Source organism: Lynx rufus, unplaced genomic scaffold (assembly GCF_022079265.1).
Source record: "Lynx rufus isolate CCGP_SWC_20201006 ecotype Redwood Valley unplaced genomic scaffold, mLynRuf1.p SCAF_28, whole genome shotgun sequence".
In the NCBI taxonomy this organism is placed as follows: Eukaryota; Metazoa; Chordata; class Mammalia; order Carnivora; family Felidae; genus Lynx; species Lynx rufus.
The window spans coordinates 3030638-3058076 of record NW_025814843.1 but is presented as its reverse complement, the minus strand read 5'-3'; the positions used below and the strand labels follow the sequence as shown (position 1 = coordinate 3058076).

Sequence of the window (27439 nt, the reverse complement as noted above, 5' to 3'; positions counted from 1 at the left end):
GAGAGAGCATCTCAAGCAGGATCAGCACTGTCAGCACGGAGGCCACGGTGGGGCTTGAACTCATGAACTGTGAGATCATGACCTGAGCCGAAATCAAAAGTCGAGCACTTAACTGACTGAGCCACCCAGGCGCCCTGGGGAAAAAACAGTCTTGTCGACAACTTAATTTTCTTATTCAATTATGTTACTTAAATGGTCTTAGTAAAGATAAGGAAGAGGTGGTCCAAGGATATTTATACACCAGTGACTACAGATGCATTGTGAAGAAAAACACTAGTCTGGAAAGGGCAAAGGTCTTATTTGAGTTTAAACCCATGGAGTTTCTGTTACTGTCAGAAAAGTTATTTTCTTCAGTTTCCTGAGGAGTGAGGAGCTCCCGGGGCTATTCAACTATTCATCAAAAGTTTCTGGTTAATCTCTCCGGAATCAAGCCTTTAACTATGAAGCATACTCTGGCAACAAAGCTTATGAAAGAGTTTACAGGAAATAGCATTTACTTACCAACCTATAGAATATGTTATCAGAAAATGGATGTTCACTGAAGCAGTAAATGAATTCAAGAGACTTAAGATAAATAACCCACTGTTCTCTCTCTCTCTCTCTCCCTCTTTACCTATTTGTGGGGTAGATTCATCTGGTTTGTCAGAAAGCTCTGGAATCGTTAGGTCTATCCTTGTAGGGTTTGAAACAGCAGGGCCCCTAGCAAGTCCAAATCTAACTATGAAAGCTTGTTGTCCATGGTGTCTGTGGGCCAGCTGGGACTTCCTAAGCACTAAGGCGGTTGGAGCGCTGAGGCCCTACCAATACCCAGAGAACACCTTGAGGGGGGACACCCTGAAGTCAACCAGCTGGGTGCTGGAGTGTCCTTTGTCATTTCTCTCTCTGTCCTGAAGCCCTAAGACCTCAGCTCGGCTAAGGATGGTCACTACCATCCCTTCACTGAGGGACCTGGCCTGTGACGCACTCTTGATACGTGTGTGGAATTCAGCCGTAAATCTCTGCAAAGTCCTCGTCCCTCCCAAGAAGCGTGACTAGGCACAGCCACCCCCATCTCTGCAAGTGGCGCCCTGGCTGTGTTCGCAGGGCCCTGCCATGCCCTGGCCAGTGTGGCCAACACTGGTGATTCAGCCAAGGTCACAGGGCAAATTTAAAAAGATGCGTTCTGCCAACACCCTAGGTCAACTCAGTCGGCTTGGGAAGGCTGGTTCTGTCCCAGGGCCTCCAAGGAGGAGCCCAGCTGCCACTGTGATGTCCAAAGCAGCGAACCCAGCTGGGCTCACCAGGACTTCTAACCCACAACGTGGTGAGCTAATAGCTAAATCTGCAATAATTCACAGAAACAGAAAACTGAGAGCAGAGTGGCTGGAGTCAGGAGGTAACAGAGAATTCCAGAGTTTCTTCCTTAGGGTCAGATTACTTACTGTTCCTAGATGGTAAACCAGTGACATCTTTTCTTCTTCAAGCCATTGGCGTTATGTTCTTGTTGTTCACATCCACCGTGTTCCTGCTTTTTTTTTTTTTAATGTCTATTTATTTATTTTGAGAGAGAGAGAGACAGTGCACACACGCAAAGTGTAAGCGGGAGAGGGCCGGCGGGGAGAAAGAGAATCCCAAGCAGTCTCTGCACTATTAATTAGCACAGAGCCCAACGTGGGGCTCGATCCCACAAACCACAAGAACATGACGTGAGCTGAAATCAAGACTGAATGCTTACCAGACCGAGTCACCCAGGCGCCCCCGTGTTTCTAATTTTTTTTTACAATGCACAGGCTTTTGGTAAGTTGAGATCCAGAACCGTAAAGGGTTTTTTCATAGGCAGAGATGTGACTTTTCGATCCAAGGCTCTCAAGGCAGCCTGTGCCTCAGAACCACCCGAGGCCCGGGGCCCTGCTCGTGAGACTGCCATTCCGGAGATCTAGGGTCAGGCCCCGGCACAGATACTTCATAAAAGCTCCTCCGTGATTTAATGTGCAGTCAGCATTGAAACCAGGACTGGGCAGCAAAATTCTAAGACACTCTTATGATCTCTACTCCCCAGAGTTTCTCCTGTGATCACGCTATGTCATGGAGCAAAAGGATCTGACAGATGTAATTAAGCTTGCTATCGAACTGGCCCTAAAACAGGGAGATTCTCTGAGTGGGCCTAACCTCATCACCTGAGGTTTTACTGAAACTTTTTTTTAACGTTTTATTTATTTTTGAGAGTGTGAGTACGAGCGGAGGAGGGACAGAGAGAGAGGGGAACAGAAGATCTGAAGCGGGCTCTGCACTGGCAGCAGCAAGCCCGACGCGGGGCTCGAACTCAGAACTGTGAGATCATGACCTGAGCCAATGCGGATGTTCAGCCAACTAAGCCACCCGGGCGCCCCACCTGAGGTTTATTTACAGTAGAATTTTCCCCGCTGGAGACAGAAGTCAGAGATACAAAGTGGGAACAGGAGTGGGACGGGATGGCCACTGGGGCCCGAGGATGGAGGCGGCAACGTGGAAAGAATCTGGGCGGCCTCCGCTTGCTGGTGTGACCCTGGGCTGAGAGCCAGCAAGGAAATGGGGCCCTCAATCTTACAAACACAGGGTACCGTCACCAACCTGAAAGACATGAGGGGTGGATTCTTCCCCAGAGCCTCCAAGGAGAACATCGCTCAACTGACACCTAGATTTCAAGTGACGTGGGACTGGACTTCTGACTTACATGAACTATGAGCTCCTAGGCAGGTGTTTTAAGTCCCTGAGTCTGTGGTAATTTGTCACACAGCAAAAGAAAATGACACCGGAGACTTTCAAAGCAATAAAAATAATTGGCCGTTTCCAGCCAAACTATTTTCAAATTATATTTCCCGCAGGAGTGAACTTGAATATCATTTTACATATTTCTTGCTACTGTAACAGTACTCTAATGTTTTAATTTGACACTCGGAATCTGAGGCCTTTAAAACCTTAAAACAGCCTGTTAAAACATGCTACAAGTTATGGATTCTAGCTTTTTTTCTTTTAATGCTTATTTATTTTTGAGAGAGAGAAAAAGAGAGAGAGACAGAACACAAGCAGGGGAGGGGCCGAGAGAGAGGGAGACAAAGAATCCAAAGCAGGCTCCAGGCTCCGAGCTGTCAGCACAGAGCCTGACGCAGGGCTTGAACCCAGGAACTGTGAGATCATGACCTGAGCTGAAGTCAGAAACTTAACTGACTGAGCCACCCAGGCGCCCCTAGCTTTTGAGAGGTAGGGAAGCTATGGGTAATCCCTACCTGTGCCTTCAGCCACATAAATCACCAGTGTTGGCCACACTGGCCGGGTATGGCAGGGCTCTGGGAACACACCCACGGTGCCACCTTCAGAGGTATGGGGTGGCTGTGCCTAGTCACTCTTCTTGGGAGGAACGAGGACTTTGTAGATTTATGGCTGAATTCCATACATTTTTCAGAGTGGCCAGGTCCCTCAACTAAAGGATGGCAGTGACCATCCTTAGCCGAGCTGAGGTCTGAGGGCTTCAGGACAGGGAGAGAAATGACAAAGGACACTCCAGCACCAAACTGATTGATTTCATAACTGCAAGGTGGCCCCCATGGTGTTTTCTGGGTATCGGTAGGACCTCAGCGCTCCAACGCTTTACTGCTAGAAAGTCCCGGTCTCCATACTGCCATCAGTCAGGGACCTCTCTCAGCTCCGGATGTGCCCCCTTCAACTTCAGACCCACTGATGGTGCACTGAGTCCTTGTGATGCTTCAGAAGAAACTCCTGGATTTTAAAGGGTTCATGTGTTAGGTCTACCCAGATAACCCCCCTTTTGCCCTATGTACACAGGAGATTATTTAAGGGTGAGGATCCCTGGGGGTCATTCTTAGAATTCTGCCTATCACACCCACCATCTTGTGTTCTGGCCCCTTCGGAATCCCTTCTGGTAATTACATGAGAGATGAAAATTTCCCTGTCATAACCCAAATGAGAGAATTGAAAGCAGATTTTAAAAAAGAGACGCAGGGTTCTATGTGTCAGGTCTATCCTTGGCTGGGGTTGGAGAGTGATTTGCAGGGGCTTCCTGGAAGCCTGACTTTAAACAAACAATTCCAAGGAAATCTGGGTTGAGTAGATCATCTAGAAAGGTCTCCTCTTTGCTGAGAGCCACTTAAAGCTCGGGGTGGGCCTCACTTTGGACAGAGTGCATGCTTGTGTTTTTCCACTTGACCTCAGTCCTGGGGCTACTCAAGACATCCGAAAGCTGAACCTGGGGGCTTGGCCGCAGGTCTGAGCTGCTGTTCTAACTTTTCACTGCTGTCACGCCATGTTACTTAAGTTCCAATGGACACAGTCGTTACAGCGATGATGTCCTCATTCTGACCTTCCAAGCCTAGTACCTGGGATGAGATAAACCGTGATGAAAACACGCAAGTCCTTGCCTTCCTCAGGTGAGGTGAGCCACTGCTCAAATGTCACCTCCCCGACCTTCATATGTCACTGGTGTCCACACACCCAGTGATCCCAATTCCCCTGCCCCGAATTTTCTCCACAGTACATAACACCTTCCAATATAGCAGGTACTGTACTTTTTTTTAAGGTTTTTTTTTTTTTAACATTTATTCAGTTTTGAGAGAGAGGGAGAGAGAGAGAGAGAGAAAGAGAAGAAGAGCACAAGTGGGGGAGAGGCAGAGAAGAGAGGGAGACACAGAATCTGACGCAGGCTACAGGCTCTGAGCTGTGAGCACAGACCCCGATGCGGGGCTTGAACTCACTGACTGCGAGATCATGACCTGAGCCGAAGTCAGACGCCCAACCGACGGAGCCACCCAGGTGCCCCTCAGGTATTATAGTTCTTAAATTTTAATTGTCACTCCTCATGTGGGTGGAAGCTCCACGAGGGCAGAGATTCTGTTTCATTCCCTGCTGATTTCCCAGCACCTAAAATATTACGGGGCCCCAAACAGGGCCCCTCAATGAAGATTCATTGAATTAATATATGCAGAGTTTGGACATAATCTATCCGTGCTATACTTCGGTGGGCTAAACAGGAAATTCTTTTAAGTTGAAATGCACATGGCTACTGTTTTTTCGTTTTTGTTTTTTTTAAACTGAGCCATCTGAATTTTCTACAGTTTATTTTTGGCTTCCTGAGTCGGAGAAGACAAGCTTTAGAAGGCTTAAGAGGCGTCTCAGACAAACAGGTCTAGACAAAGGATATTTTGTGAGGAGTAAAAAAATCAGACACATATGATTTATGTTTCCCTCTAAACTTACGGAGATTTAACAATGAATGAAAATTACTCTTCAGGCAGAATGACCTTTGGGCTTCATCAAGCGTAAAATGCTTTGAAAACTAGTTCAAGATGTACACAAGACAAAACAAAAAATCACCACAGCAGGAAATACTATTCTCATTCTTATGATGGGAAAGGTCTTATCGTATAATCCCTCCCTGCAACCTAATTATAACGGCATTAGGTGCCCAAGGACCAATTCCTTCTGGAAATCTGAATTGTCGTTTTGTATCCATCTAGCATTTCCCTCCATCCATTTTTATGAGGTGGGGACAGGACAGTGCCATCAAGCGTCAGTGGCCACGTGCGGCTCGGCCACGGCCAGGACTCTGTTCCTGGCTTTTGTCAGCTTCGGTCTTCTGTTACCATTCCTACTCCCCCTACCCTAAAGCCTCCCGGGATCACTTTCTCTCCCCTACTCCTCATGCTCTTCCATTTCCCCGGCAGTGTGGCTGACATGCCGAGGGGTGCTGTCATTGGGGTGGCTTTCCTTTATGGGGTGGTTTCAAGCCCTGGAAGGGGCCGACGCAGAGTGTGCAGAGAGCAGCTGAAAGACGAAACGATGCATGGGAGGCCAGCTTTTCCCCTGGGAGTCTCCATTACTGGTCATTAATTGGACTAATCTTTTGCTCTTGCTTTTTTGGCGGAAAATGGGGGAAAAAAGGTAACGTCAAAGACACAAAACGCTTACGTCCTTGGGTGGAGTCTGATTTGAAGACCCGTGGTTGTTGCTATTAGAAAGACAATCCCAGCCCTGCTGCTGCTTAACCATCTGGGCTGGCTCTTGGCCAAGGCCTTGTTTTCTCGCTTGTTTCTTTCTTTATTTATCCCCGCTACCCTCAAAGCTTAAGATGGGGGAGGGAGTGTTGTGGTGCTAGCAACTTCAAAATTTTTAGCAAAGTGGGGCAAAGGTATACGAAGGTGGCGCCTGAGTGGGGAGAAGGCAGGAGAAGGCTATTTTATTTTTATTTTAAAAAATTATTTACGTCATCTCTGCACCCAACGTGGGGCTCAAACTCATGATCCCATGATCAAGAGTCACAAGCTCTACCGACTGAAGCACCCAGGCACCCTGGAGATGACAATTTTAAAGAGGATGGCTATTTAAATTTTTTTTTCAACGTTTATTTATTTTTGGGACAGAGAGAGACAGAGCATGAACGGGGGAGGGGCAGAGAGAGAGGGAGACACAGAATCGGAAACAGGCTCCAGGCTCCGAGCCATCAGCCCAGAGTCTGACGCGGGGCTCGAACTCCCGGACCGCGAGATCGTGACCTGGCTGAAGTCGGACGCTTAACCGACTGCGCCACCCAGGCGCCCCGAGGATGGCTATTTAATGGGAAAGGTAACACAATCCGATATGTACAAGAAAACACTGGAGAATATTTTCATGTCCTTGGAATAAAGATTTCTGCAACAAGATGCAAAAAGCACTGACCACTGGGAAAAGACTGACACACTAGACTTAATTAAAATTAAAAACTTTGTTCAACAAAAAGGTGAAAATTCAAGCCACCTGGGGAGGAGATATTTGCAATACGTCTATCTGACAAAGGACGGGTATCCAGAACATATAAAGAGCTCCTGAAAGTAACCAGGGAAAGAAAGACCGTCTGATTTAAAAATGGGCACATCCCCAAATGACTACCCAAATGTCCAGTCAGCATACGGAAAAGTTCTCAGCCTCACTGGCCGGCAGGGAAGTGCAAACCCCAACCGCAATCAGACACTAGTACACACTGATCCAAAGACTGGGACAACGCAGAAAAACGGGTCTCTCATCATTTGCTGGCGGGAGGTAAACAGCACAACTGCTTTAGAAATCTGTTTGGCACTCTAGGGGCCTGGGTGGCGCAGTCGGTTAAGCGTCCGACTTCAGCCAGGTCACGATCTCGCGGTCCGGGAGTTCGAGCCCCGCGTCAGGCTCTGGGCTGATGGCTCGGAGCCTGGAGCCTGTTTCCGATTCTGTGTCTCCCTCTCTCTCTGCCCCTCCCCTGTTCATGCTCTGTCTCTTTCTGTCCCAAAAATAAATAAACGTTGAAAAAAAAAAATTTAAAAGAAATCTGTTTGGCACTCTCAACTGTGCTTGGATATATGCATCCCCGATGGCCCAATAATCCCATTTCTGGGCATAGGCCCAGAAAGAACGAGTGCACGTGCGTTCTGAGAGACACACACAAGAACACACCCACACTATTGCAATAGCCCCAAACTGGAAATAACTCATCGGTCCGGCAATGATACAATGGATAAGTAAATAACGGTACGATCACACAAAAGGTTCCAAAGGGTAAAGAGAATGACGAACTACAGCTGGGGTAAGCCTTAGTAACTTAATACTGTATGAGAAAAGCCAGATGCAGGTATCATAGTTTTTGACTGCGTTTATGTACAGTTCAAGTGCAGGCAAAACTACTCTAGCATTTAGGGATGCCTGCTTTTTGTTGAAAGCTATGAGGAATAAAACTGAGGACAAGAGTTATCTTTGGGAGTGGTGAGGGGCTACGATTAGAAAGCCATAAGAAAGATTTTGGGGAACCGGCGATGCTCCATTTCTGGATGTGAGTGGTGACTGCGTGGGTTTTCACCTCATAATCATCCATGAAACTATCACTTATATTCGAGGTATTTTTATCTTTATATACGGTATTTCACAATTAACAAAGCTTACACTTTTAGATCGGGTGTCACTTCCTTGTGTAACCTTCCCAGAAAACAAATACCGTCCTGATAAACTTGAAACTTGAAGTTTGCAACTTGAAACTACATGCAAACAACTCTCCAAGTAACAGAGAAATGCTGAAGACGTTCTAAGCGGGGCGTTTGTATCAATCAGGAAAAGGTGCCTCCTTCAGGAAGATGGTGCAGCAAACGCAGTCTGTCTGGACTGAAGCAGCCTGTTGGGTGCACTGCTTGCAGAGTTTGCATCTCCTCCGAGCAAAGAGAAAGGTGCCCCTTCCCACAGGAGATGCACACCTGGGTTGAGGTACATGGTTCGTTGGGTAGAGCACAGACTGGCTCTCAGTCCCACTCACCTCTTTGGGCACCACAGCAAACCCCACTACCTGGCGGCCCCTCCCCCAGAGAAGAGAAGGACACGAGTTCTACGCACACCGGCCCGTCCAAGCCATATGGGTGCCCAGAACAAACCCTGGCAAAGGCCTGCCGCCCAGAGCCGGGTGGAAGCCGGTCGACACGGTCGCTTACCGCATAGCCTTCTGTCTTCTTCTGACACCATTTCAAGAGAGCGTTGCGCTTGGAGCCGCCATATTCCCGGGCCAAGGCAGCCAGGGGGTCTCTTCTCTCCACACTAGTTAGAAAGAAGAGCACGTGGTAAAGAGAAGAGGCTAATTTTTAGGACCCTCAAGTAGGCAAGAAACAAATAACTAGATTATAGAGCAAAAGTCTAGGTCTCTCCAGTGAGATGCGTCTTTATTATGTCATGCTAGTCATACGAATGATACGTCTTTATTATGTCTCACAATATGAAAGAAGAATTAAATTGTACTGCTTGGCTGTCAGAAGTCTGGAAACAGGTTGATTTTCGTTTTCGGTTGTTTTTAAATCCATCTGTTGTTCCATTCATCTAGCCCTTTAGTTATTAAGTACAGTATCATTTTAATTAAAGGCTCTAGAAAACTATTCTACGTGTTCCAAGGCTACACCTATACCTACGTAACCTATGAAAGGTAGGCTGAAAGGCCATTTAAAACCACTAGATTGGCTGCTTATGGAGAGGTGATAGGAATGGAGATAAAAGGGAAAAATCAGTAAAAACTACTCAAAAGAGGGGCTTTGCACACTCCAAAAGTGATACTCCCCAGTTTGTGAGATACTAACTCATTTCTGAGCACCTGTTTAGCCAAAGGAAGTGATTTTACTAAATAATATAACAGCACTCTGAGAGCAAGACTTCAGGCACCCTCTTCTCAATTTTTATTTTTTTTAACTTTGTAAAGAAAAAAAATTTTTTAACATTTATTTATTTTTGAGAGAGACAGAGCACAAGCAGGGAAGGAACAGAGAGAGAGGGAGACACAGAATCCAAAGCAGGCTCCAGGGTCTGAGCTGTCAGCACAGAGCCCAACGTGGGGCTCAAACTCATGGACCGTGAGATCATGACCTGAGCTGAAGTCAGCCACCTAACCAACTGTGCCACCCAGGCACCCCTCAATTTTTAATAGATGCCTATGTTACTTTAAAAGAAATTTTTTAAGCTTTTTTTTGAGAGAGAGAGAACAAGTGGGGGAGGGGCAGAAAGAGAGGGGAACAGAGGATCCAAAGTAGGCTCTGTGCCAACAGCGAAGAGCTCAGCAGTGGGCTCGAAACTCACGAACTGTGAGATCACAACCTGAGCTGAAGTTGGACACTTAACCCGCTGAGCCACCGAGGCGCCCCGTGGAACTTTTTTATACTAGCAAATAATTGGAAACAATCAGATGCACATCATCAGGAAAATTAGTGAACAGAGGTACAGTCATACAAAGGAATACCATACAGCAATAAAAGCCAACGAACTGAGATGTACGCAATGACTTGAATGCACAGCAGGAACAATTTTGAGTTAAAAAAAAGAAAAGCACTGTATGTTCCCATTTGTAAGGAGAAGTTTAAATAAGAATTTAAATAATGTATTGTTTATATTGTTTGGGGGTGCAAGCGTACGTGGTGAAACTGGAAAGAGAAGCAGAGGGCGACATACAAAACAGGACAGTGGTGATCTTGGGGCGGGGCAGGGAGGCGAGGCCAGCGCAGAGGGGCTGACGGGAGATTTCAATGGTAATAATAATTTTCTCTTCCTTGCACTGGAAGGTTGATATCCAGGTGCACTGTTGTTCTTTATACCTTACACGTATCTTATTATTGTTTTGTATCATTCTGATACTTAATGAAAATACTTTAAAATATTTTTAAGGAGGAATGTGATGATTCCAGACCTCAGCAATCCGAATTAGGGTAGAGATAGTAAGAAAACTTCATAAACTTGCGTTAAAATTTTGCTGGTGCCATCTGATGCCTGGTTTTTCTTGTACCTGGCATCATCTGTAAACTCATATCCGTGAGTTTCTGTGGTCAGAGTCGCGAAGAGCCTATGATGTTACAGTGACGTGGCCTGTGTTTACTAAAGCCACGTCTTACTTTGTCATTTAGAACTGAATTTTTAGGTCTGACAAATGAGGAAAGACTGAAATGAAGGTTGGGAGAAGAGTTTCTGTAAAGGCGGCCAACTAAAACATTTACTGGACAATTTTCTTTGAAAAGATAAAGTTAACTAGATATGGTGCCTGCTCCAAATTAATATCAATGGGATGAAAACTTCCAAAAGAAATTAATTTCTATCCTGTCATTCGTCTCGGTGATGTGAATACAAAAATAAAACAACACAGTGATTTCCACTAATTTAATCTTTCACGATGAAGGGTATCACATCAACAGCACACACACATAGCCTTTTCTTTTTTTTTTCTTTTTTTTTTAATTTTTTTTTTCAACGTTTTTATTTATTTTTGGGACAGAGAGAGACAGAGCATGAATGGGGGAGGGGCAGAGAGAGAGGGAGACACAGAATCGGAAACAGGCTCCAGGCTCCGAGCCATCAGCCCAGAGCCCGACGCGGGGCTCGAACTCACGGACCGCGAGATCGTGACCTGGCTGAAGTCGGACGCTTAACCGACTGCGCCACCCAGGCGCCCCACATAGCCTTTTCTGTACACATTTGTGGCATAAAGAAAAGAGCCATTTCAGAGTAGCACTAATTCTGGTCCTTAAAAACAAGATTTGGGGGGTGGCTGGGTGGCTCAGTCAGTTGAGTGTCCGAGTCTATGAGTTTGAGGCCTGCTTTCGGCTCTGTGCTGGCAGCTCGGAGCCTGGAGCCTGCTTCAGATTGTGTGTCTCCCTCTCTCTCTGCCCCTTCCCTGCTTGCTCTCTCTCTCTCTCAGAAATAAATAAACATTTTAAAAAGCTAAAAAAAAAAAAAAAGTTCTGATCATTTAAATCTCCTGTGCAGAAACAAGACTAATGTGTAATATCTGGGGCTTTAAGTTAAACCTCTGAAAAGATATGACTTCATCTATTTGGGTGCAAATATAGGCCACACCCAAAGGTATGACAAGAGCTGAACTTATTCAGACTTTTATAAAATCCTATTGTAACACACATAATGCTGTAGTTATGATGTTTGCTAAAAAGCCATTACTACTAAAGTGCCCTGTTTTGTGTACTCATCTATCTACGTACTCATAAGCACTGACTGAATGAAATGTTGTGTGCGTAACACAACACAGCGGGCTGGGAGAGACATCAAAGTGTGAGACGAGGTATTCACCATCTACTAAAGTGCAACGTACGAGCACCTGGGTGGCTCAGTCGGTGGGGAGTCCGACTTCGGCTCAGGTCATGATCTCACGGTTCGTGAGTTTGAGCCCCGCATCAGGCTCTGTGCTGACAGCTCAGAGCCTGGAGCCTGCTTCAGATTCTGTCTCTCTCTCTCTGTCCCTCCCCAGCTTATACTCTGTCTCTCTGTCTCTCTCTCTCTCAAAAATAAACATTAAAAAAATAAACATAGTGCAGCCTTCAATGGGGACAAAGGCACACACACCACACCACAGTGGATTAAATACCCAAATGAGGTTAAGACACCAAAGGCAGAGAAAGGGGGCATCGACGCTACCAGGGTAGTTTGCTTGGCTTTGAAGAAGGACTTAGGGGAGTGTGAAAGGGACAGAAGGAAGACAATTCAGGCCAGAGCCTCGCGAGCAGTCAGCAATGCATGTGTTAGCGGCAAAGGCTGAGAATAAAACAGGCTCTGACGGAGCGGAGGGCAGGGACACGCTAGCACGTGAGCAGGGTGAGACTAAGCTGCAGAGAACAAGAATAAGGAGCGAGGGTGGAAAAGTGCATGACGAGTCACGGGAGGTTTCTGACAAGGTCTTCACGGGACGCGCTCGGTGTTCTAGAAGATGACTCTACGTGGGGAAGCAGCGAGCGGCTAGAGGGTGGGGAGGTTTGCCGTGGCCTCGGTGAGCAGGGGCACAGAGCAGGGATGAAGTGGCAGAGGTATGAGCAAAGACAGGTTTTTGGTGACCACCCCCGCAGTCTCTGTCCCCCCTCCACCACCCACCCCCCCCCCCCCATCACCACTAACGGGCTCTTTCGACACTGACTTCAAAATGCCCCTCCGGTCCTTCCGACATGCCACTGTTTACTGAACCACTACTCCCAATCAGAAACAACAGAAACAAGAGGCCACAAACCTAGTGGTTCCCCACTACTTTACCAAAATGAGTACAGACCTCTAGCCTTGGCAATGAAGATCATTCACAATGTGAGTCCAACCTGCCTTTCCGGTGGTGATACCCTAACCACCTATCTGCCTCCTGGACAATCCTGACGTTGATGATGTGTATGCCAGGGCCCCTGCCCTCATGCGGCCCGCAGTCCAGTCTAACCAAACTAAACCACCGCCAGTTCCCTGAACTTCCAGCAGAGCCTCAAGGTGACGCCTGCAGGACCCCTGTGGCAGAAACGCTGCTTCCTCACTCCCGACTTCCTCGTCCAACTAGCAACTCCCCACGTAGTCTGCTTATACTTCTTTTCCTACAGCTCTTATTTCACTCCGCACAGTCCTGCCGTGCAGTGCCCTCCTCTCTTGCTGAAGGCAGGTGCTGAGTCTGGGTCGTTTTCATTCAGGAAATATACGTAAGAAGGAAACTGACCAGAGGGGACAAAACAGAAGGAAGAACACAAGGTCATCAGCCCAGTGCTTTCTCACTGGTTCAAATGCGATACCTGAGTTTGCTTTGTGGTTTCAAGCCCCCCGTGGAAGCACTCAGCAGCCTCGTGTTCCCGAAGCCCAGAGAAGGGGGTCTGCTCAGAGACTCGAGCGAGGGGCTCTTGCGGAGGTAAGGGTCCGGTTTCAGGTCCTCACCCCTTCCCTTTAGAAGATCTGTGTGAACAACAACATAATCACCTATTCCTGAAGAAGAGAAATCGGGTCACCACGCTTTCTTCTCAAGTACCATATAATTCTCATCTTATTCTCAAGTACAAATATATATAACAGATACAGATTTATAGATACAGTTTCCGATTAAGTAATAAAAATGCAAATAGGGACATAGTGTTTTCTAGAAAGGATTCTCCAGGCAGGACTGACTACAAGACTCATAGAGACTATTGACAAATTAGCCTCTTCTTCAAGAATTATGATGAATTTCAAGATGGCACCCGCGGAACACTGAACTGAAGCCCTTCCAAGAGCTCTGCACGTGTCACACGCCCACAAAACCAGCCCTGTCCCCAAGTAAAGCACTTTGTTTTAATCAGTGGGCATCTGAGAGAGAAAGAGAGAGAGAGAGAGAGAGAGAGCGCTGGTAGGTAGGTGCCCAGTGGGATTTTCAAGTCACAGGTGGCAGCAGGCAAAAAGCTGATTACTTTTCCAAGAATTGATAACTATTTTGCAAGAAAACAAGCCATTCCAGTCATAGGGTCTGGCTTGCTTACAAATAAGCAAAAATAATTCTTTAAAGGCTCCTCTCTGCTGTTCTATTAGAAACCAAAACACGTTGATGAAACAGGCTGGATCGTCCCGATGATGTTTCTTAAAGGACCACAAGGGTATAGAATGGGAGGAAAATTTGAGATGGTCTGGTCTGTAGTTAACGGGGGCAACGGCACAGAACTCAGTGATTTGCTCAGTGCCACACGACAGGCCTCTGTGACCAGGCTAAGCCCATGGTCGCCTCCTATGACACCACAGTCACGGAAGAAAACAATACTTGTACAGCTAAGAGCCACCAATTATGGGTAGTAAAGTGGGGAGTGAGGCTAATTAGCCTGGAAGAGCAGAGGGAAAACAGTGCTTACATCACTGAAGAAAACAACAAAAACAACGCATTAATCCCACTTTGGCAGCTTTTGATGACCTCAGTCTTGGCAAGGCTGGGTTGAATGCAAGCAACTTTTACCATGTAATCCTTTTTTAGTATGGTAAATAGAATCATCCGGGTAGACAGGTGCCTGGTGGGCGAAAAGAGCGGCTGCTGACAATGAACTGTTTACTTCAGGGCAAGAGCCAGTATGGCTTTGGAGTCAGTATTTATCTTGTCAATTAAACAAATGGTTTCTTGACACAAAAGGAAAAAAAAAAATTTTTTTTTTTTTTTTAATAGGCCTCACGCCCAGTGCGGAGCCCAACACAGGGCTTGAATTCATGACTCTGAGATTAAGACCTGAGTGGAGATCAAGAGTCAGACGCTTAACTGACTGAGCCACCCCGGCTCCCCACCAAAGGAAATTTTAAAATGGGAGGAACAGAGAAGACAAATGTTATGACCTAAAGCTCACCTAGTACATTTAAAAATGGTTAAGATGGTAACTTTTATGTTATAGGTATTATATAATCAACTTATTCCTTATTTTCCACTATATGGCAAGTGTAGGAACTCAAATCGGGTGGGTTTCCAATACCCTGTTTTGGCCTCCCTCCATTTCTCTAGTTTGCAGAGAAATAATGACCTGTTCTACTGGACTCACTTACCCTTTGTTTTTTCTTATTCTCCTGCCCTTAGACACCATTTTCTTCTTCTTCCTTGAGGTCATTATCAAGTCCTACATAAACCATTATCACTATCTGATCAGAGCAATCACCAGCCTCATTTCCAAAAGGCAACATGGTGAAAAGAATCAGAAAAAAAAATCCTATCTTGGTCCCAGAGTCATTCAGAATCGGTGGGACCAGTTATAAATCAATTAGTCTCTGTAGGGCTTGAATCTCTCGCATGTAAAATGCAGGGGACGGGCTGAGGCGGTCTTCACATTGTCAGTATCGGTATTTACGTACGTTTAAAATCCTCTAATCCCACGAAAAAAAGAAAACAAAATTCAGAAGTGAAAGAAAATAAGGTGGTAAGGTTAAAGACTTTCCAGTGAAAGACCAAAACAATAACAATAGTTATTTCAGAAATAACTATGTTAAGAATGAACCTAATGGTGTTTGACCATGATCTAAAAGAAGAACAGCTAGAATTCCTTTAGATTCATACCGTATTACAGAAGTTTTGTCTGATGCTTAGCAACACGGGACTTCTATCTATGCAATATAGATTTCTGGCTTTCTGGCCTTCCTGTTAGGCACCAGCAAATAATTCATTTAGTGTTCGCGTTCTTTTTTATCTTTGTTGTTTCCTCACAACAGTGACCACAGAGTCATACACATAAATTTCTAGGGTAAATACTCAGGACAAGCTTAACATTCTGCTAATGCCTCTTTGTTCTGACAGGCGAACTGATTCCAAGAGACCAGACGTTAGAGTGGTAACAGCCAACACTTCCACAGCACCCACCCCACGCCCGGCCGCGTTCACTCAGCCCTTGGAGCGATACTATGAGGCAGACAGTGTTCTTCCTTTTTTTTTTTTTCCTATGTTTATTTATTTATCTTGAGAGACAGGGTGCATGCACACAAGGGAGGGGCAGAGAGAGAGGGAGAGAAAGAGAATCCCGAGCAGGCTCTGTGCTGACAGTGCGGAGCCTGTTTGGGATTCTCTCTCTCCCTCTCTGTCCACCCCTCCCCCGCTCGTGCTTTCTCTCTCAAAATAAATAAATAAAATACCCGCGGGAACAACAGGAAGGGGACTACGCTCAGAGACAGAGCCCTAAAGAGGCAATATTTCAGGAATTGTGGAAGCAACAGACCTTTAGAATCAGATAAAATTTTTTTCTTAAAATAGTGACTTCTAAAGATTGTAAATTATTCCCTTGAGATTCGGTAAAAAGCAAGCAACCCCCCCTCCAAATCTGGACATTTCTCCTGAACACATGCATGCTGGGAAGGACAGCTGGCAGGAAACAGGATCCAACACCCGTCACACAAAACATTTGGGGTTTTCAACTGTTTGAGATAAATGCCATGGGTTATTTTTCTAAGCTCGGTTTCGGGCAAAGAAGAAATGTCGACCGCACAAAAAAATAAGTCAAAGGTGTTTGTATTACCTGAGAGTGGAAGTTCTGGAAGATCCAAATGCTGAGTCACACCTTTGCTGGCTGGCCGAACGCTACTGTAAGTGGAGTGTCTCTAAAAAACCAAAAGGCACAGCAGCACAGGTGAGCTCGTGACCCCAAGGACAGCGTAAACAAGGCATGTGTGTCCACACAACGGTTCTTAAACTCATCAGAATCACGAGAGGGAGGTTTTAAAACAACTTATTTAGGGGCACCGGGGTGGCTCAGTGGGTTAAGCATCCGATTTCAGCTCAGGTCGTGATCCCACAGTCTGTGGGTTCAAGTCCCGCACGAGGTCTGGAGCCTGCTGTGGATTCTGTGTCTCCCTTTCTTTCTCTCTCTGCCGCTCCCCTGCTTGTGCTCACCCTCTCTCTCAAAAATAAATATACATTGGAAAAAAACAACACAACTTATTTATTTGAATAGGTAATAAATGCAATTGGCCCGATCCTCAAAAGAACAGAAAGGACATAAAATGGAAAGAGTCTCCCTCTCACTCCCACCACCTGTTTCTTCTATTAATCATAATTAATCAGCTTTGTGAGTACCTTCCTGGAAAATTCTATGTATATTCAAGGAGGTGTGTAAAAATACTGTTTCTGAATGGCCAACAGGCATATGGAAAGATGCTCAACTTCACTACTCATCAGGGAAATGCAAATCAAGACCACAATGAGATATCACTTCACATCTGTCAGAAGGGTCATTATTTTAAAGAGAGAGAGAGAGAGAGAGAGAGAGAGAAAATAACAAGTGTTGATCAAAATGCAGAAAAATTAAAATCTTTGTGCACTGCTGGTGGGCATATAAAATGGTGTACCCGCTATGGAAAATAGTAGGGAGGCTCTTCAAAAAATTAAAAATAGAACTCTTACACAATCCAGCAGTCTCACTTCTGGGTCTATATCCAAAAAAAATGAATCTAGAAGACATTTTTGCACACCCATGTTTTTTGCAGCATTACTCACAATAGTCAAGAGGCAGAAACAACCTAAATGTCCATGGACAGATGAATGGATAAACAAAATGTGGTATTTATATACACTGAAATATTATTCAGCCTTAAAAAAAGAAGGAGGGGAGCCACCTGGGTAGCTCAGTCAGTTAAGTGTCTGACTTCAGCTCAGGTCATGATCTCACAGTTGATGAGTTTGAGCCCCGCATCAGGCTCTGTGCTGACAGCTCAGAGCCTGGAGCCTGCTTCAGATTCTGTGTCTCCCTCTCTCTCTGCCCCTCCCCTGCTCACACTTTGTCTCTCTTTCTCTCTAAAATAAATTAACATTAAAAAAATTAAAAAAAAAAAAAGAATGCAGTATTTTTTCCAAATACTGACATGTAAAGATGTCTCTGATAGCTTCCTTCATTCATTCAACAAATATTTACTGAGCTTGTACTGTGATAGAACTATGTGCCGGCCACTGGTCCAGGCAAAAGATAGAATAGCAAGCAAAACAGATAAAAATCCCTGCCCTCATGGATTCCATTCCAACAACAAAGTGGAATGAGCCAGTGTCTGAATGATGTTTAGTGTAATCTAATTTATAAAACTTTCTCTCCCTCCCCCTTCCCCAACCACACACACTTTTATGCTAAAGAAAAACATGTAGAAGGATACACAACAAGCCATCAACAGTGGTTCTTTCTGGGGCTGGGGAGCAAGGGAGATTTCTAAGTCACTCCCTTTTACAATGGTTAGGTCAGTGTGACACTGATCCAATGGTAACAGAGGTCAGAATAATGGCTACTTTAAGAGATTACTGACTGGGTGGTGGCATGGGGGGGCCTTCTGGGGTGACGAGAATGCTTTACCTTGGTGTTGGCTGCAGGGGTAGTACATACGGAAACATTCAAGCTATATATGTTTTTTTAATGTTTATTTATTTTTGAGAGAGAGAGAGAGGCAGAGTGTGAGCGGGAGTGGGGGTGGGGGGCAGAGAAAGAGGGAGACACAGAATGTGAAGCAGGCTCCAGGCTCTGAGCTGTCAGCACAGAGCCCAACGTGGGGCTTAAAGTCCCAAACGGTAAGATCATGACCTGAGCCAAAGTCAGACACTCAACCGACTAAGCCACCCAGGCGCCCCAAAACGGTACTTATTAATGACAACATTACCCTTGGCTCAGAGAGAGCAGAGTGCTGAATGTTACTAATAACACTGAAAGCCCCAGCCTTAGAAAATGCCAAGTAGCGAGTGGGTTCCATGGTGTAATGGTTAGCACTCTGGACTCTGAAAATGCCAAGTAGCTCTGATCTAGAACCTTCACAAAATGGCAAAGGTGACACAGATTGTACCCAGTGAACTCTAAGAACTTACAAATTATAAATGTTTTCTCTCTCTGGGGGGCTTTTGGGAAAAAAAAGAAAAGACACAATTCTTTGAGAAAAATAACTAGTTCAATATCCACTTCTGGTAAAAATTACAATCTTCGGTTAACTGAAAATTTTAAATATACCTTACAAACAAAATTATATGAGGTTTAGAGTGCTTCTCTTGGATCTTTATCAGGCCTCAGAACTGCAATTGTTAAAATTTTTAAAAAATATCTATTTATTTTGAGAGAGACAGAGAGAGAGAGACAAAGTGCACCTGTGTGAGCAGGGGAGGGGCAGAGAGAGAGGGAGACAGCGAATCCCAAGCAGGCTCTGCACTGTCAGAAATCGAGAGTCGGATGCTTAACTGACTGAGCCACCCAGGTGCCCAGAATTATAATTAAAAAAAAATTTTTTTTAATGTTTATTTTTGAGAGAGAGAGAGAGAGAGAGAGCACGCACACAAGAGCAGGGGAGGGGCAGAGAGAGAGGGAGACACAGAATGTGAAGCGGGCTCCAGTCCCTGAGCTGTCAGCACAGAGCCCGACGCGGGGCTCGAACTCACGTATTGCGAGATCGTGACCCGAGCTGAAGTAGGACGCTTAACTGACCGAGCCACCTAGGCACCCCTAGAATTGTAATTTTTAACGAAAGTTTCATTATTATTATCTTACTCCTATTAAAAACGACGTTCAATGTGCCTCAAAGAATAAAACAATTGGGTTTTCACTTTCCCTTTGCGACTTGCCTGGGCACAAGACACCACGATGATACCACGTGGCACGGGCCACCACCCACGTGGCCAAAGCTCTCTTACCTGCATTGGAGAAACAGCAGCAGCTGGAGTGGTCCTCACGGGGATCCCACTCAGGGGGCTTCTGGGGGTTTTATGGACAGAAATATTCTGTCCGGTTCCACCTGCCAAGCAAAGAGAAGGGGACATTTGTATGCAGTTCCAGTTCAAAACAGCAAGTAACAGCTCCTCATTTGTTACTGTTTTGGTGACTACAAAGGCATCCCAGGATGCTTCTAAGGTACCACTCTGTTCTCTCCTCTGGACTAGTGCTGAACAGGGGAAGGAGCGGGGAGGAGCCAACTACACGGGGGTTGCTCTTAGAGGTGGGACACACAGTGACGGGGGGGGGGGGGGAGAAACATGTGACGAGGCATCTAAGGCAAGAAGGAACAGGAAAATTCTTGCACAAACCATTCATTGTTCATTCACTTCCTATCTTCACAGACTGAACGTAGTCACCGGCTTTCATATCTTTTAATATTTGCAAGCTAATCTTCATCTAACTTAGCTACAAACTATTTTAGCAAAGACAACCAGGTGCATCCTAGGATTAGCTAGGGGTAATAACTCTAGTCTCCCTACACCACAGGCGTTATCTGTTGCGGTCAAGAGAAGAAATATACTGCTATTTTGGACAGATGCACATTTGGTTTCTTCCATCTACTATATTTATGTGCGTAGAGTAGCAACATGCATTTTCCTCACGTACATAGTTAACAGTGAATAACGGTGAACTGTGAGCCAGAGAGACATTTACAGAAAAATCTGGGAATGTGTCAAGATCAGGCATGACAGGTCAGAACAGGCAGTCGCACACAAGACCAGGGAGAGAAAAGTCTAACAGTATGTTGTGAGACGAGCAAGGCCGGCGGCGGGGGGTGTCCAACAAGAGAGCCAAAGGCATAGATTCAACACCTCATTTTCTAGGAAATGAAGCCTCCGGCTGACCCTGCTAACTCTCATGAGACGGTAAGAAGGCCAGCGGTGGTAACCTGAGTTTAATGGACACAGAGGCAGAAGAGGAACGTGGCAAGTCTGGAATTAAAGCTAAGGAAGAGGTGGAGAGAAAGAGGAGGCTGTATTACGTGTGACGCAGACTCTTCAGGGTTGTCTTACGGGAGCTTCAGCAAGGCTGCAGAAGTCTCTTGTACACGGCAGCTACGTGCAGAATGACGTAGACGAGCCCTTGTGGTTGCATTAATTTGGGGCCAGTGTGGAGTAGAGACAGCTTGGTATGTGGGGCCACCGTCTGAATTCGAGTTGGATTCGTGAGACCAAATGATGAAATACCTGGACGTCCCAAGTCAAATGACTTGATGAGGGACTTAACGGTGGTCGCAGATTCCGAAGGCGTCGGAGATGTTCTGTTCACATAGACGCCATGCCACCGGCTGGGAGCATCGACCTCGGGGGGTTCTGACTCTTCATTCACAGGTCTGCATGGTAAAGAGTACGGCAAATTGAAAAGGTGGAGGATGTTCCCAGGGGGGAAGAGACACAGATGGAAACAGAAACAATGCCGAGAAAAACAAATCCGGAAGGAGGATCCCCGATTTAAAATCTCATTTTCTGTATCCGCTTTGCCTCTCTGGGAAATAATATAGGTACTGCCCTCTATTTTTATCAGAGATGTTTTCTTGGGAATGGCCAGGAAAGTATTTAAAAAAATTTTTTTAATGTTTTTAATATTTTTGAAAGAGAGAGAGAGAGAGAGAGAGAGAGAGAGACAGAGATAGGGGGACACAGAATGAGAAGCAGGCTCCAGGCTCTGAGCTGTCAGCACAGAGCCCGATGTGGGGCTCGAGAGATCATGACCGTGAGATCATAACCTGAGCTGAAGTAGGATGCTTAACCACCCACCCAGGTGCCCCATGAAGGGGTCTTTTAAAGACAGATCATCTGATTCAATTCTCTTGTGCCTCATCTGGGACATGTTAGCGTGTCATTTAATCTCCCTGTGAACAAGCCAAGGCAAGACCTCCCAATCTTCTGATTTCTAAGTCACTACTCTTTTTCTTATAGCAAATTGCTACCAGCTGTTTTTGGAAGATGACTCATTTATGAGAATGGCTCAAACAGAATATTTCTGGCAGTGTATTTTAATAAGGTCAGTGGAAGTTTAAAATATTTATTTACTGATCTTTCTGGGATCAATCCAGCTGCTCATAAGCTTCCGTGGTTGAATTTACTTGTCCTTAATTCTTGTCCTTAATTCTCAAAGCTTGCTTCTGTTGCTCTGTGATCGATGTGAACAAAATAAATTTTAGTGAGGCGGAACTTAAAACATTGAAATCATGCTGTCCTACACTTTTGTCTCCCCCTTCTTTTGAGTGAAAAAAAAAAAATCAATAACCTGGTGACTTCCTTGAAAGAAAATACCAGGAACTTCAGAAACTGGTAGGGAGCTGGGTTTTAAAAAAATGTCTTTAATGTTTATTTATTTTTGAGATAGAGAAAGAGAGATCCAGGGAGGGGCAGAGAGAGAGGGAGACAGAGGATCTGAAGTGGGCTCTGCGCTGAGACCAGAGAGCCCAATGTGGGGCTCGAACTCACGAACTGTGAGACCATGACCTGAGCCGAAGTTGGATGCTTAATCGACTGAGCCACCCAGGCGCCCACCGCAACCCCCCCAATGTTTTTTAACTGAATGAGTTTGATTTTTGTATTTTCCCCATTGTGTTATACAGTATACAATCAAGTGGTGAATACGCAGAAATAGAATGAAATCAGGTTAGGAACAAGCAGGAAAAAAAAAATCTCCAATTTCTGTCCCGGCCATTCCGAGGAAGGTCAGAAACAAAGTGAACTACCTTCTCACCAACCCATTTAAAGGACGGGCTCCCAATGGGGCTTTGCAGAAACTCAGGGCACCCTTCAAAGGAAGATCTTTTTTTTTTTTTTTTTTTTTTTTTGAGAGAGAGAGAGAGAGAGAGAGAGAGACCGCATGCACGCACAAGTAGGGGAGGGGCAGAGAGAAAGGGAAAGACAGAGAATCCCAAGCAGGCTCCGCACGGTCAGCGTAGAGCCCGATGCAGGGCTCAAACTCACGGACCGTGAGATCATGACCTGAGCTGAAATCAAGAGTCGGATGTTTAACCGAATGAGCCACTCAGGCGTCCCGAAGGAAGATCTTTTTTAAAAATTCATTTTCATTTGGTTCCTTGATAATTTAATGCAAACAATCCTACCTTCTGCCAAGGTATTTCCTTCAATCACCTACATTTCTCTGTGATTCAACAGATCAAATGATTAATAGGAAGGCTCATTTAGAAAAGAGCAAGGGTCCAAGAGCCGATTCCCAGTCCTCTGGCCTTCAGATACCCCAAGACTATATTTCAAATGATCAGTCGGCTTGCCTAGAACAGTAAGAGTCAGTAGTGGGGAACTCTGCAAGTTGTTTAAGCAGATCGGAGAAGCCGCTGAACCAAATACCACCCCCTGCCCCGCCATGTTATATAACAGGGACGCATGTGTATATGCGCACGCACACGCCTGTCAGGGGTAGAAGGATTCACAAAACAAAGCCTGAATTGAAGAACCATAGAAAACGGCTATTAAGAACACTATTGTTTTTTTATTAGCACAGCACCTTAATCATCAATAGATCTGAAATTCCTTTACGGCAGCCTGTTAGGATTGTCCTAGATCGACCAGTAACACCCCTGGCAATAAATGAAATACTACATTTTCTCTGTTCTAAGGAAGAGTAAGACTCTGTATTCTATAAAGGATGTTAAGAAATATTAAGCATGTAGCAGGTGCATTGTCACAAATTCATTAAATACAGGAAAAGCTTCAAGGTTAGGAATTTGTTCTATGCTAGCTATTACGTCCTGAAGACAGAGGTTAGGTTCGAAGGTCAATCTGTAGAACAAGACCCACACACACATATCATCAAATGAGCTTTGAAAATCTCCTATGTCACCCAGAAGTACAGCTTCCATGGTTTTGAAGGGACAACTGTATACAAAGATACTATCTTTCAATATGCCTAGTATTCGATTTCCCTATAGCATCGAGCAAGCAGTCTCTCTATATTCAGGTGCCTCGCAGATAAAGGAGCTGCCGTGTGCTTAGCGGGCACGATGAAAACAACAAAAATGAGGTGTGTCTCCATCTGATTCCAGAATGTAAGACTATGATAATAATGAACGATTTTTGCCAAAAAAAAAAAAAAAAAAAATTTTGCGTACAGCTCCATAGTAAGTACCATGTATCTTAAAAGTGTTATGTAATTTACTTAACGTGTATTTTTAAAAATGCTATCAGTATTTATTTCATTGCTCTTATTTTCATGCGGTAATCTGCTCTTAGGAAGGGGCAACCCATATCCGAGAATGACCGACCGTTGCAGGCAAGGACCACGTACTCACTGTTGCTGTACCTTCTAGGTCTTTGGTTCTAATTTAAACGTATGTGCCCATGTGTCTGCAGTTCTAATTTAAACGTATGTGCCCATGTGTCTGCAGTCGTCTTTTATTTTCAAAATGTTACCAGTCTCTCTAATTCACTGCTCTCTTTGGTTAAAGATAGAGTCTTCAAGTGGTGCTGACTTTCCACAGCACTTATTTCGTCATCCAGGTCCATGTCGATGCAAGAATGTAACATGTGAGCTCTTGTATGTGCTTAGTTCAAAACTTTTTTTAATGTTTTTATTTTAGTTTTGAGAGAGACAGAGAGAGAGAGAGAGAGCAGGGGAGGGGCAGAGAGAGGAGGAGATGCAGAATCCGAAGCAGGCTCCAGGCTCCGAGCCGTCAGCACTGAGCCCGACGCGGGGCTCGAACCCACGAACAGTGAGATCATGACCTGAGCTGAAGTCAGACGCTTAACCGGCTGAGCCCCCCGGGGGGGCCCTGATGCTTAGTTTTAAAGTATTCAAAAGTTAACTACCTCTGTGTCACACCACCGCTACCTTCATAACCGGCAGGTCAGTATCTGTAAAGAAGACCAGTCATGTTCCTGAAAACCTGAGTGAGCCCAGCTCCAGGCCCTTCCTGGCACCACACAGACTCATAACCTGCCTCCCCTCCACTCACCTCGCTTCTGGGCTACAACCCTAGCTACCCGGGGCTCTGTTCCGTTTAGGTCTTCCGTCTGTGCCTTTGCTCATTCTACGCCCTTGCGTGGAATGCAATTTTCTCCACGTGTTTCTTACTGTCGTGTGTGGGACAAATCTAAAAGCGGTCTGCAGCTCTAGAGTGAAACAGAAATGCATAACTATTCTGGCTCTCAGGTATCCGTGTTTTCCCGAATCTCATTCTGGAATTTCAGTAGAAGCGTAGACACGGCAGTAAAACAAACAGGGTAAGAGAGCACTTTGAACACAGGCATCCTCATCTCCAAATCCCAGCAGTGAGAGTCACTGTGGAAATCCTGCCTCAGCACCGGACGCTACAGAAAGACAGCATCTACCTGGCCTGAGCTTTGAGGACTTTCTGCTACATAGAGAGTAAGTGGGAGGAGTGGGCGGAGGGATGGAAAGTAAATACTACGGCTTTATTCCCGATTCCCTTTCAGAGAAAATGAAGATGTGGGGAAGCTCCTCTGACGGCCCCCGTTAGGGAGCTGGGCCTCAGAGGAGCAGAGGAAGCCCTGAGCACACAGAGCATTCTTCCTGCAAGGGCTGGGCGACATTAACATAGGACTGTCCGAAGAGGCCAGAGATGGTTTATCCCAGGTAAAAGGACAGTAGCAGAAAGGGGCAGATTAGGAAGAGCCACAGCACGTCCCTGAAATGGACAATGGCTAGCAAAAGCAGACCCAGGATGCTGGTTCCCACAATTAGTTTCATCAGAGAAGGAACTGGACACATGAATTTCACCCACTACGAACCTGTTCCTCTGTACTTCATTTGAGCTTCTGTGTCTCCGATATGTGTAACACCAATTTACCTTAAAGAACCTTCCTTCTCGGGTGCCTGGGTGGCACAGTCAGTTAAGCGTCCAACTTCAGCTCAGGTTATGATCTCAAGGTTCATTGGGCTCTGCGCTGACAGTGGAGAGCCTAATTGGGATTCTCTCCCTTTCTCTCTGCCCCTTCCTCTCTTTCTCTCTGTCTCAAAATAAATACATAAACTTGAAAAAAAAAAAAAGAACCTTCCTTTGTATCCTTTAAAAAAAAATTTTTTTTTTAATGTTTATTTTTGGGAGGGAGAGAGACACAGTGCAAACAGGGTAGGGGCAGAAAGAGAGGGAGACACAGAATCCGAAGCAGGTTCCAGGCTCTGAGCTGTCAGCCCAGAGCCCGACGCGGGGCTCGAACTCAAGAACCGCTAGATCATGACCTGAGCTGAAGTTGGCCGCTCAACTGACTGAGCCACCCAGGCGCCCCTCTTCATATCTTTTTAAGACATGAAAAGATTTTAGCAGTAGTCAGGCCAAGTGGGTACAGACGTAAGCAGCACCTATAGACACTGATCTTGCCCTGATACGCTAACCCATTTAAGCAAGAAGAGGAGACAGGCAATTATCTGCCTTGCCCTAAGACATGCCCTGATCTATGCACAGATTCCATAAAATAAAATGAAAGGAATGAGTGCACTCAAAGGAGAGCAGACATTTGTAAATTCATGACAGGAGACAGAATCATATGCTTGATAGAAACTGCCTTGAGAATACAACAGAATTCAAGAAAAGGGGATAATATATGAAAGATGACAGTTTACGATGAAAGGCCAAGTCTAAAACATGATATCAGCAATCTAATAATCCCATTAAAATCTTTTTAAAGCAGTTTTGTTTAAAAGTTCTAGAAAAAAAAGAAATGAAAACACATGAGGAACATCCCTCTAAAAATAGACAAAGTACAACATAAAGGTGGAATTTTGATTTAGTGGGTAGAGGATGGTTTGGATCATAAATGGTGCTGGCACGACTGGCTGTCCACCTGGAAGATAAAGACTCATACCTCACATCGGACTAAACAAAGAAAGGTAGACCAAATATCTGAGACAGAGAGAGAGAGAGAGAGAGAGAGGGAGAGAGAGAGAGAGATAGATGAAGGAAATGTGACAGCCTATTTGTGTAAGATTAGGGTAGGGGAAGCCTTTTTTTTTTTCATTTTTAATGTTTATTTTATTTTTGAGAGACAGAGAGAGACAGAGCATGAGCAGGAGAGGGGCAGAGAGAGGGAGACACAGAATCCGAAGCAGGCTCCAGGCTCCGAGCCATCAGCACAGAGCCCAATGCGGGGCTCAAACTCACAAACCATGAGATCGTGACCTGAGCCGAGGTCGGATGCTTAACCGACTGAGCCACCCAGGTGTCCCTAGGGTAGGGTGAATCTTAAACAAAACAGAACAAAACAAAACCCAGAAACAGTAAAAGAAAATACTAACAGATTACACTGTGTAACAATATAAAATTTTCCCTGATCAAGATGAAGAGCCAAAAGACCCATAATATACTGGAATAAATACGCATCCCTAATAAAATGCTGATTTATAAATGGATAAGAGAAAAACAATCATCTCAATGAAAAAATAAGCAAAAGTGCTAAACAAGCAATTCTCAAAAAGATAAAACGCAAATGGTTAACATAAAAAATATGCTCGGGAAAATGCAAAGTTAAAGTACTAATGAGATAGAAGTTTTTGTTTATCCTACTGTCAAAAATTAAGATTGGTATTATCTGCTTCTGCTAAGGCTGTGTATAAACAGGCACTCTCGTCAAGGATAAAAGGTCATAAGTCTTAGGTAAGTAATCTAACAAATCTATTAAAATCAAAAATGTGCATATCCTCCATTATAGCAATCATATTTTTACGAACCCATCCTATGAAAATAAAACCACATATCTATAAGTGTATGTGGATAAGGACTGCTGTTATCCCATTCTTGGGAAAGTAAAAAACCATGAAATATAACCTTGATGTTCACTGATATGACAATATTCGAATGTTCTAGGGCACATTCATCCTCTGGGACACCAGGCAGCTATGAAAATGAGTTACATTCATATATATTGACCTGGAAGGATGCCCATGGTACACTGTTCAGTGAAATGTGAAAATGCAGAGTACTGTACAGAATATAATGCCATTTTTATAAAAAAATAAAAATGAACCTTATATATTTTTAGGAGTAG

At 45.0% G+C, this 27439-nt stretch overlaps 1 protein-coding gene across 3 annotated transcripts in view; it reads right to left on the bottom strand.

The window, feature by feature from the left end:
* Positions 1-27439, bottom strand: part of SPECC1 (sperm antigen with calponin homology and coiled-coil domains 1) — a 226925-nt gene that overhangs the window by 52261 nt on the left and 147225 nt on the right. For all 3 annotated transcript variants that reach the window (XM_047089716.1, XM_047089717.1, XM_047089719.1), the window contains 5 exons: positions 20645-20790; positions 19376-19476; positions 16242-16323; positions 13038-13194; positions 8457-8559 (listed from right to left, as the gene is read on the bottom strand). In XM_047089716.1, coding sequence (XP_046945672.1) covers positions 8457-8559; positions 13038-13194; positions 16242-16323; positions 19376-19476; positions 20645-20790 — 589 coding nt within the window. The remainder of the gene's footprint in view (positions 1-8456; positions 8560-13037; positions 13195-16241; positions 16324-19375; positions 19477-20644; positions 20791-27439) is intronic.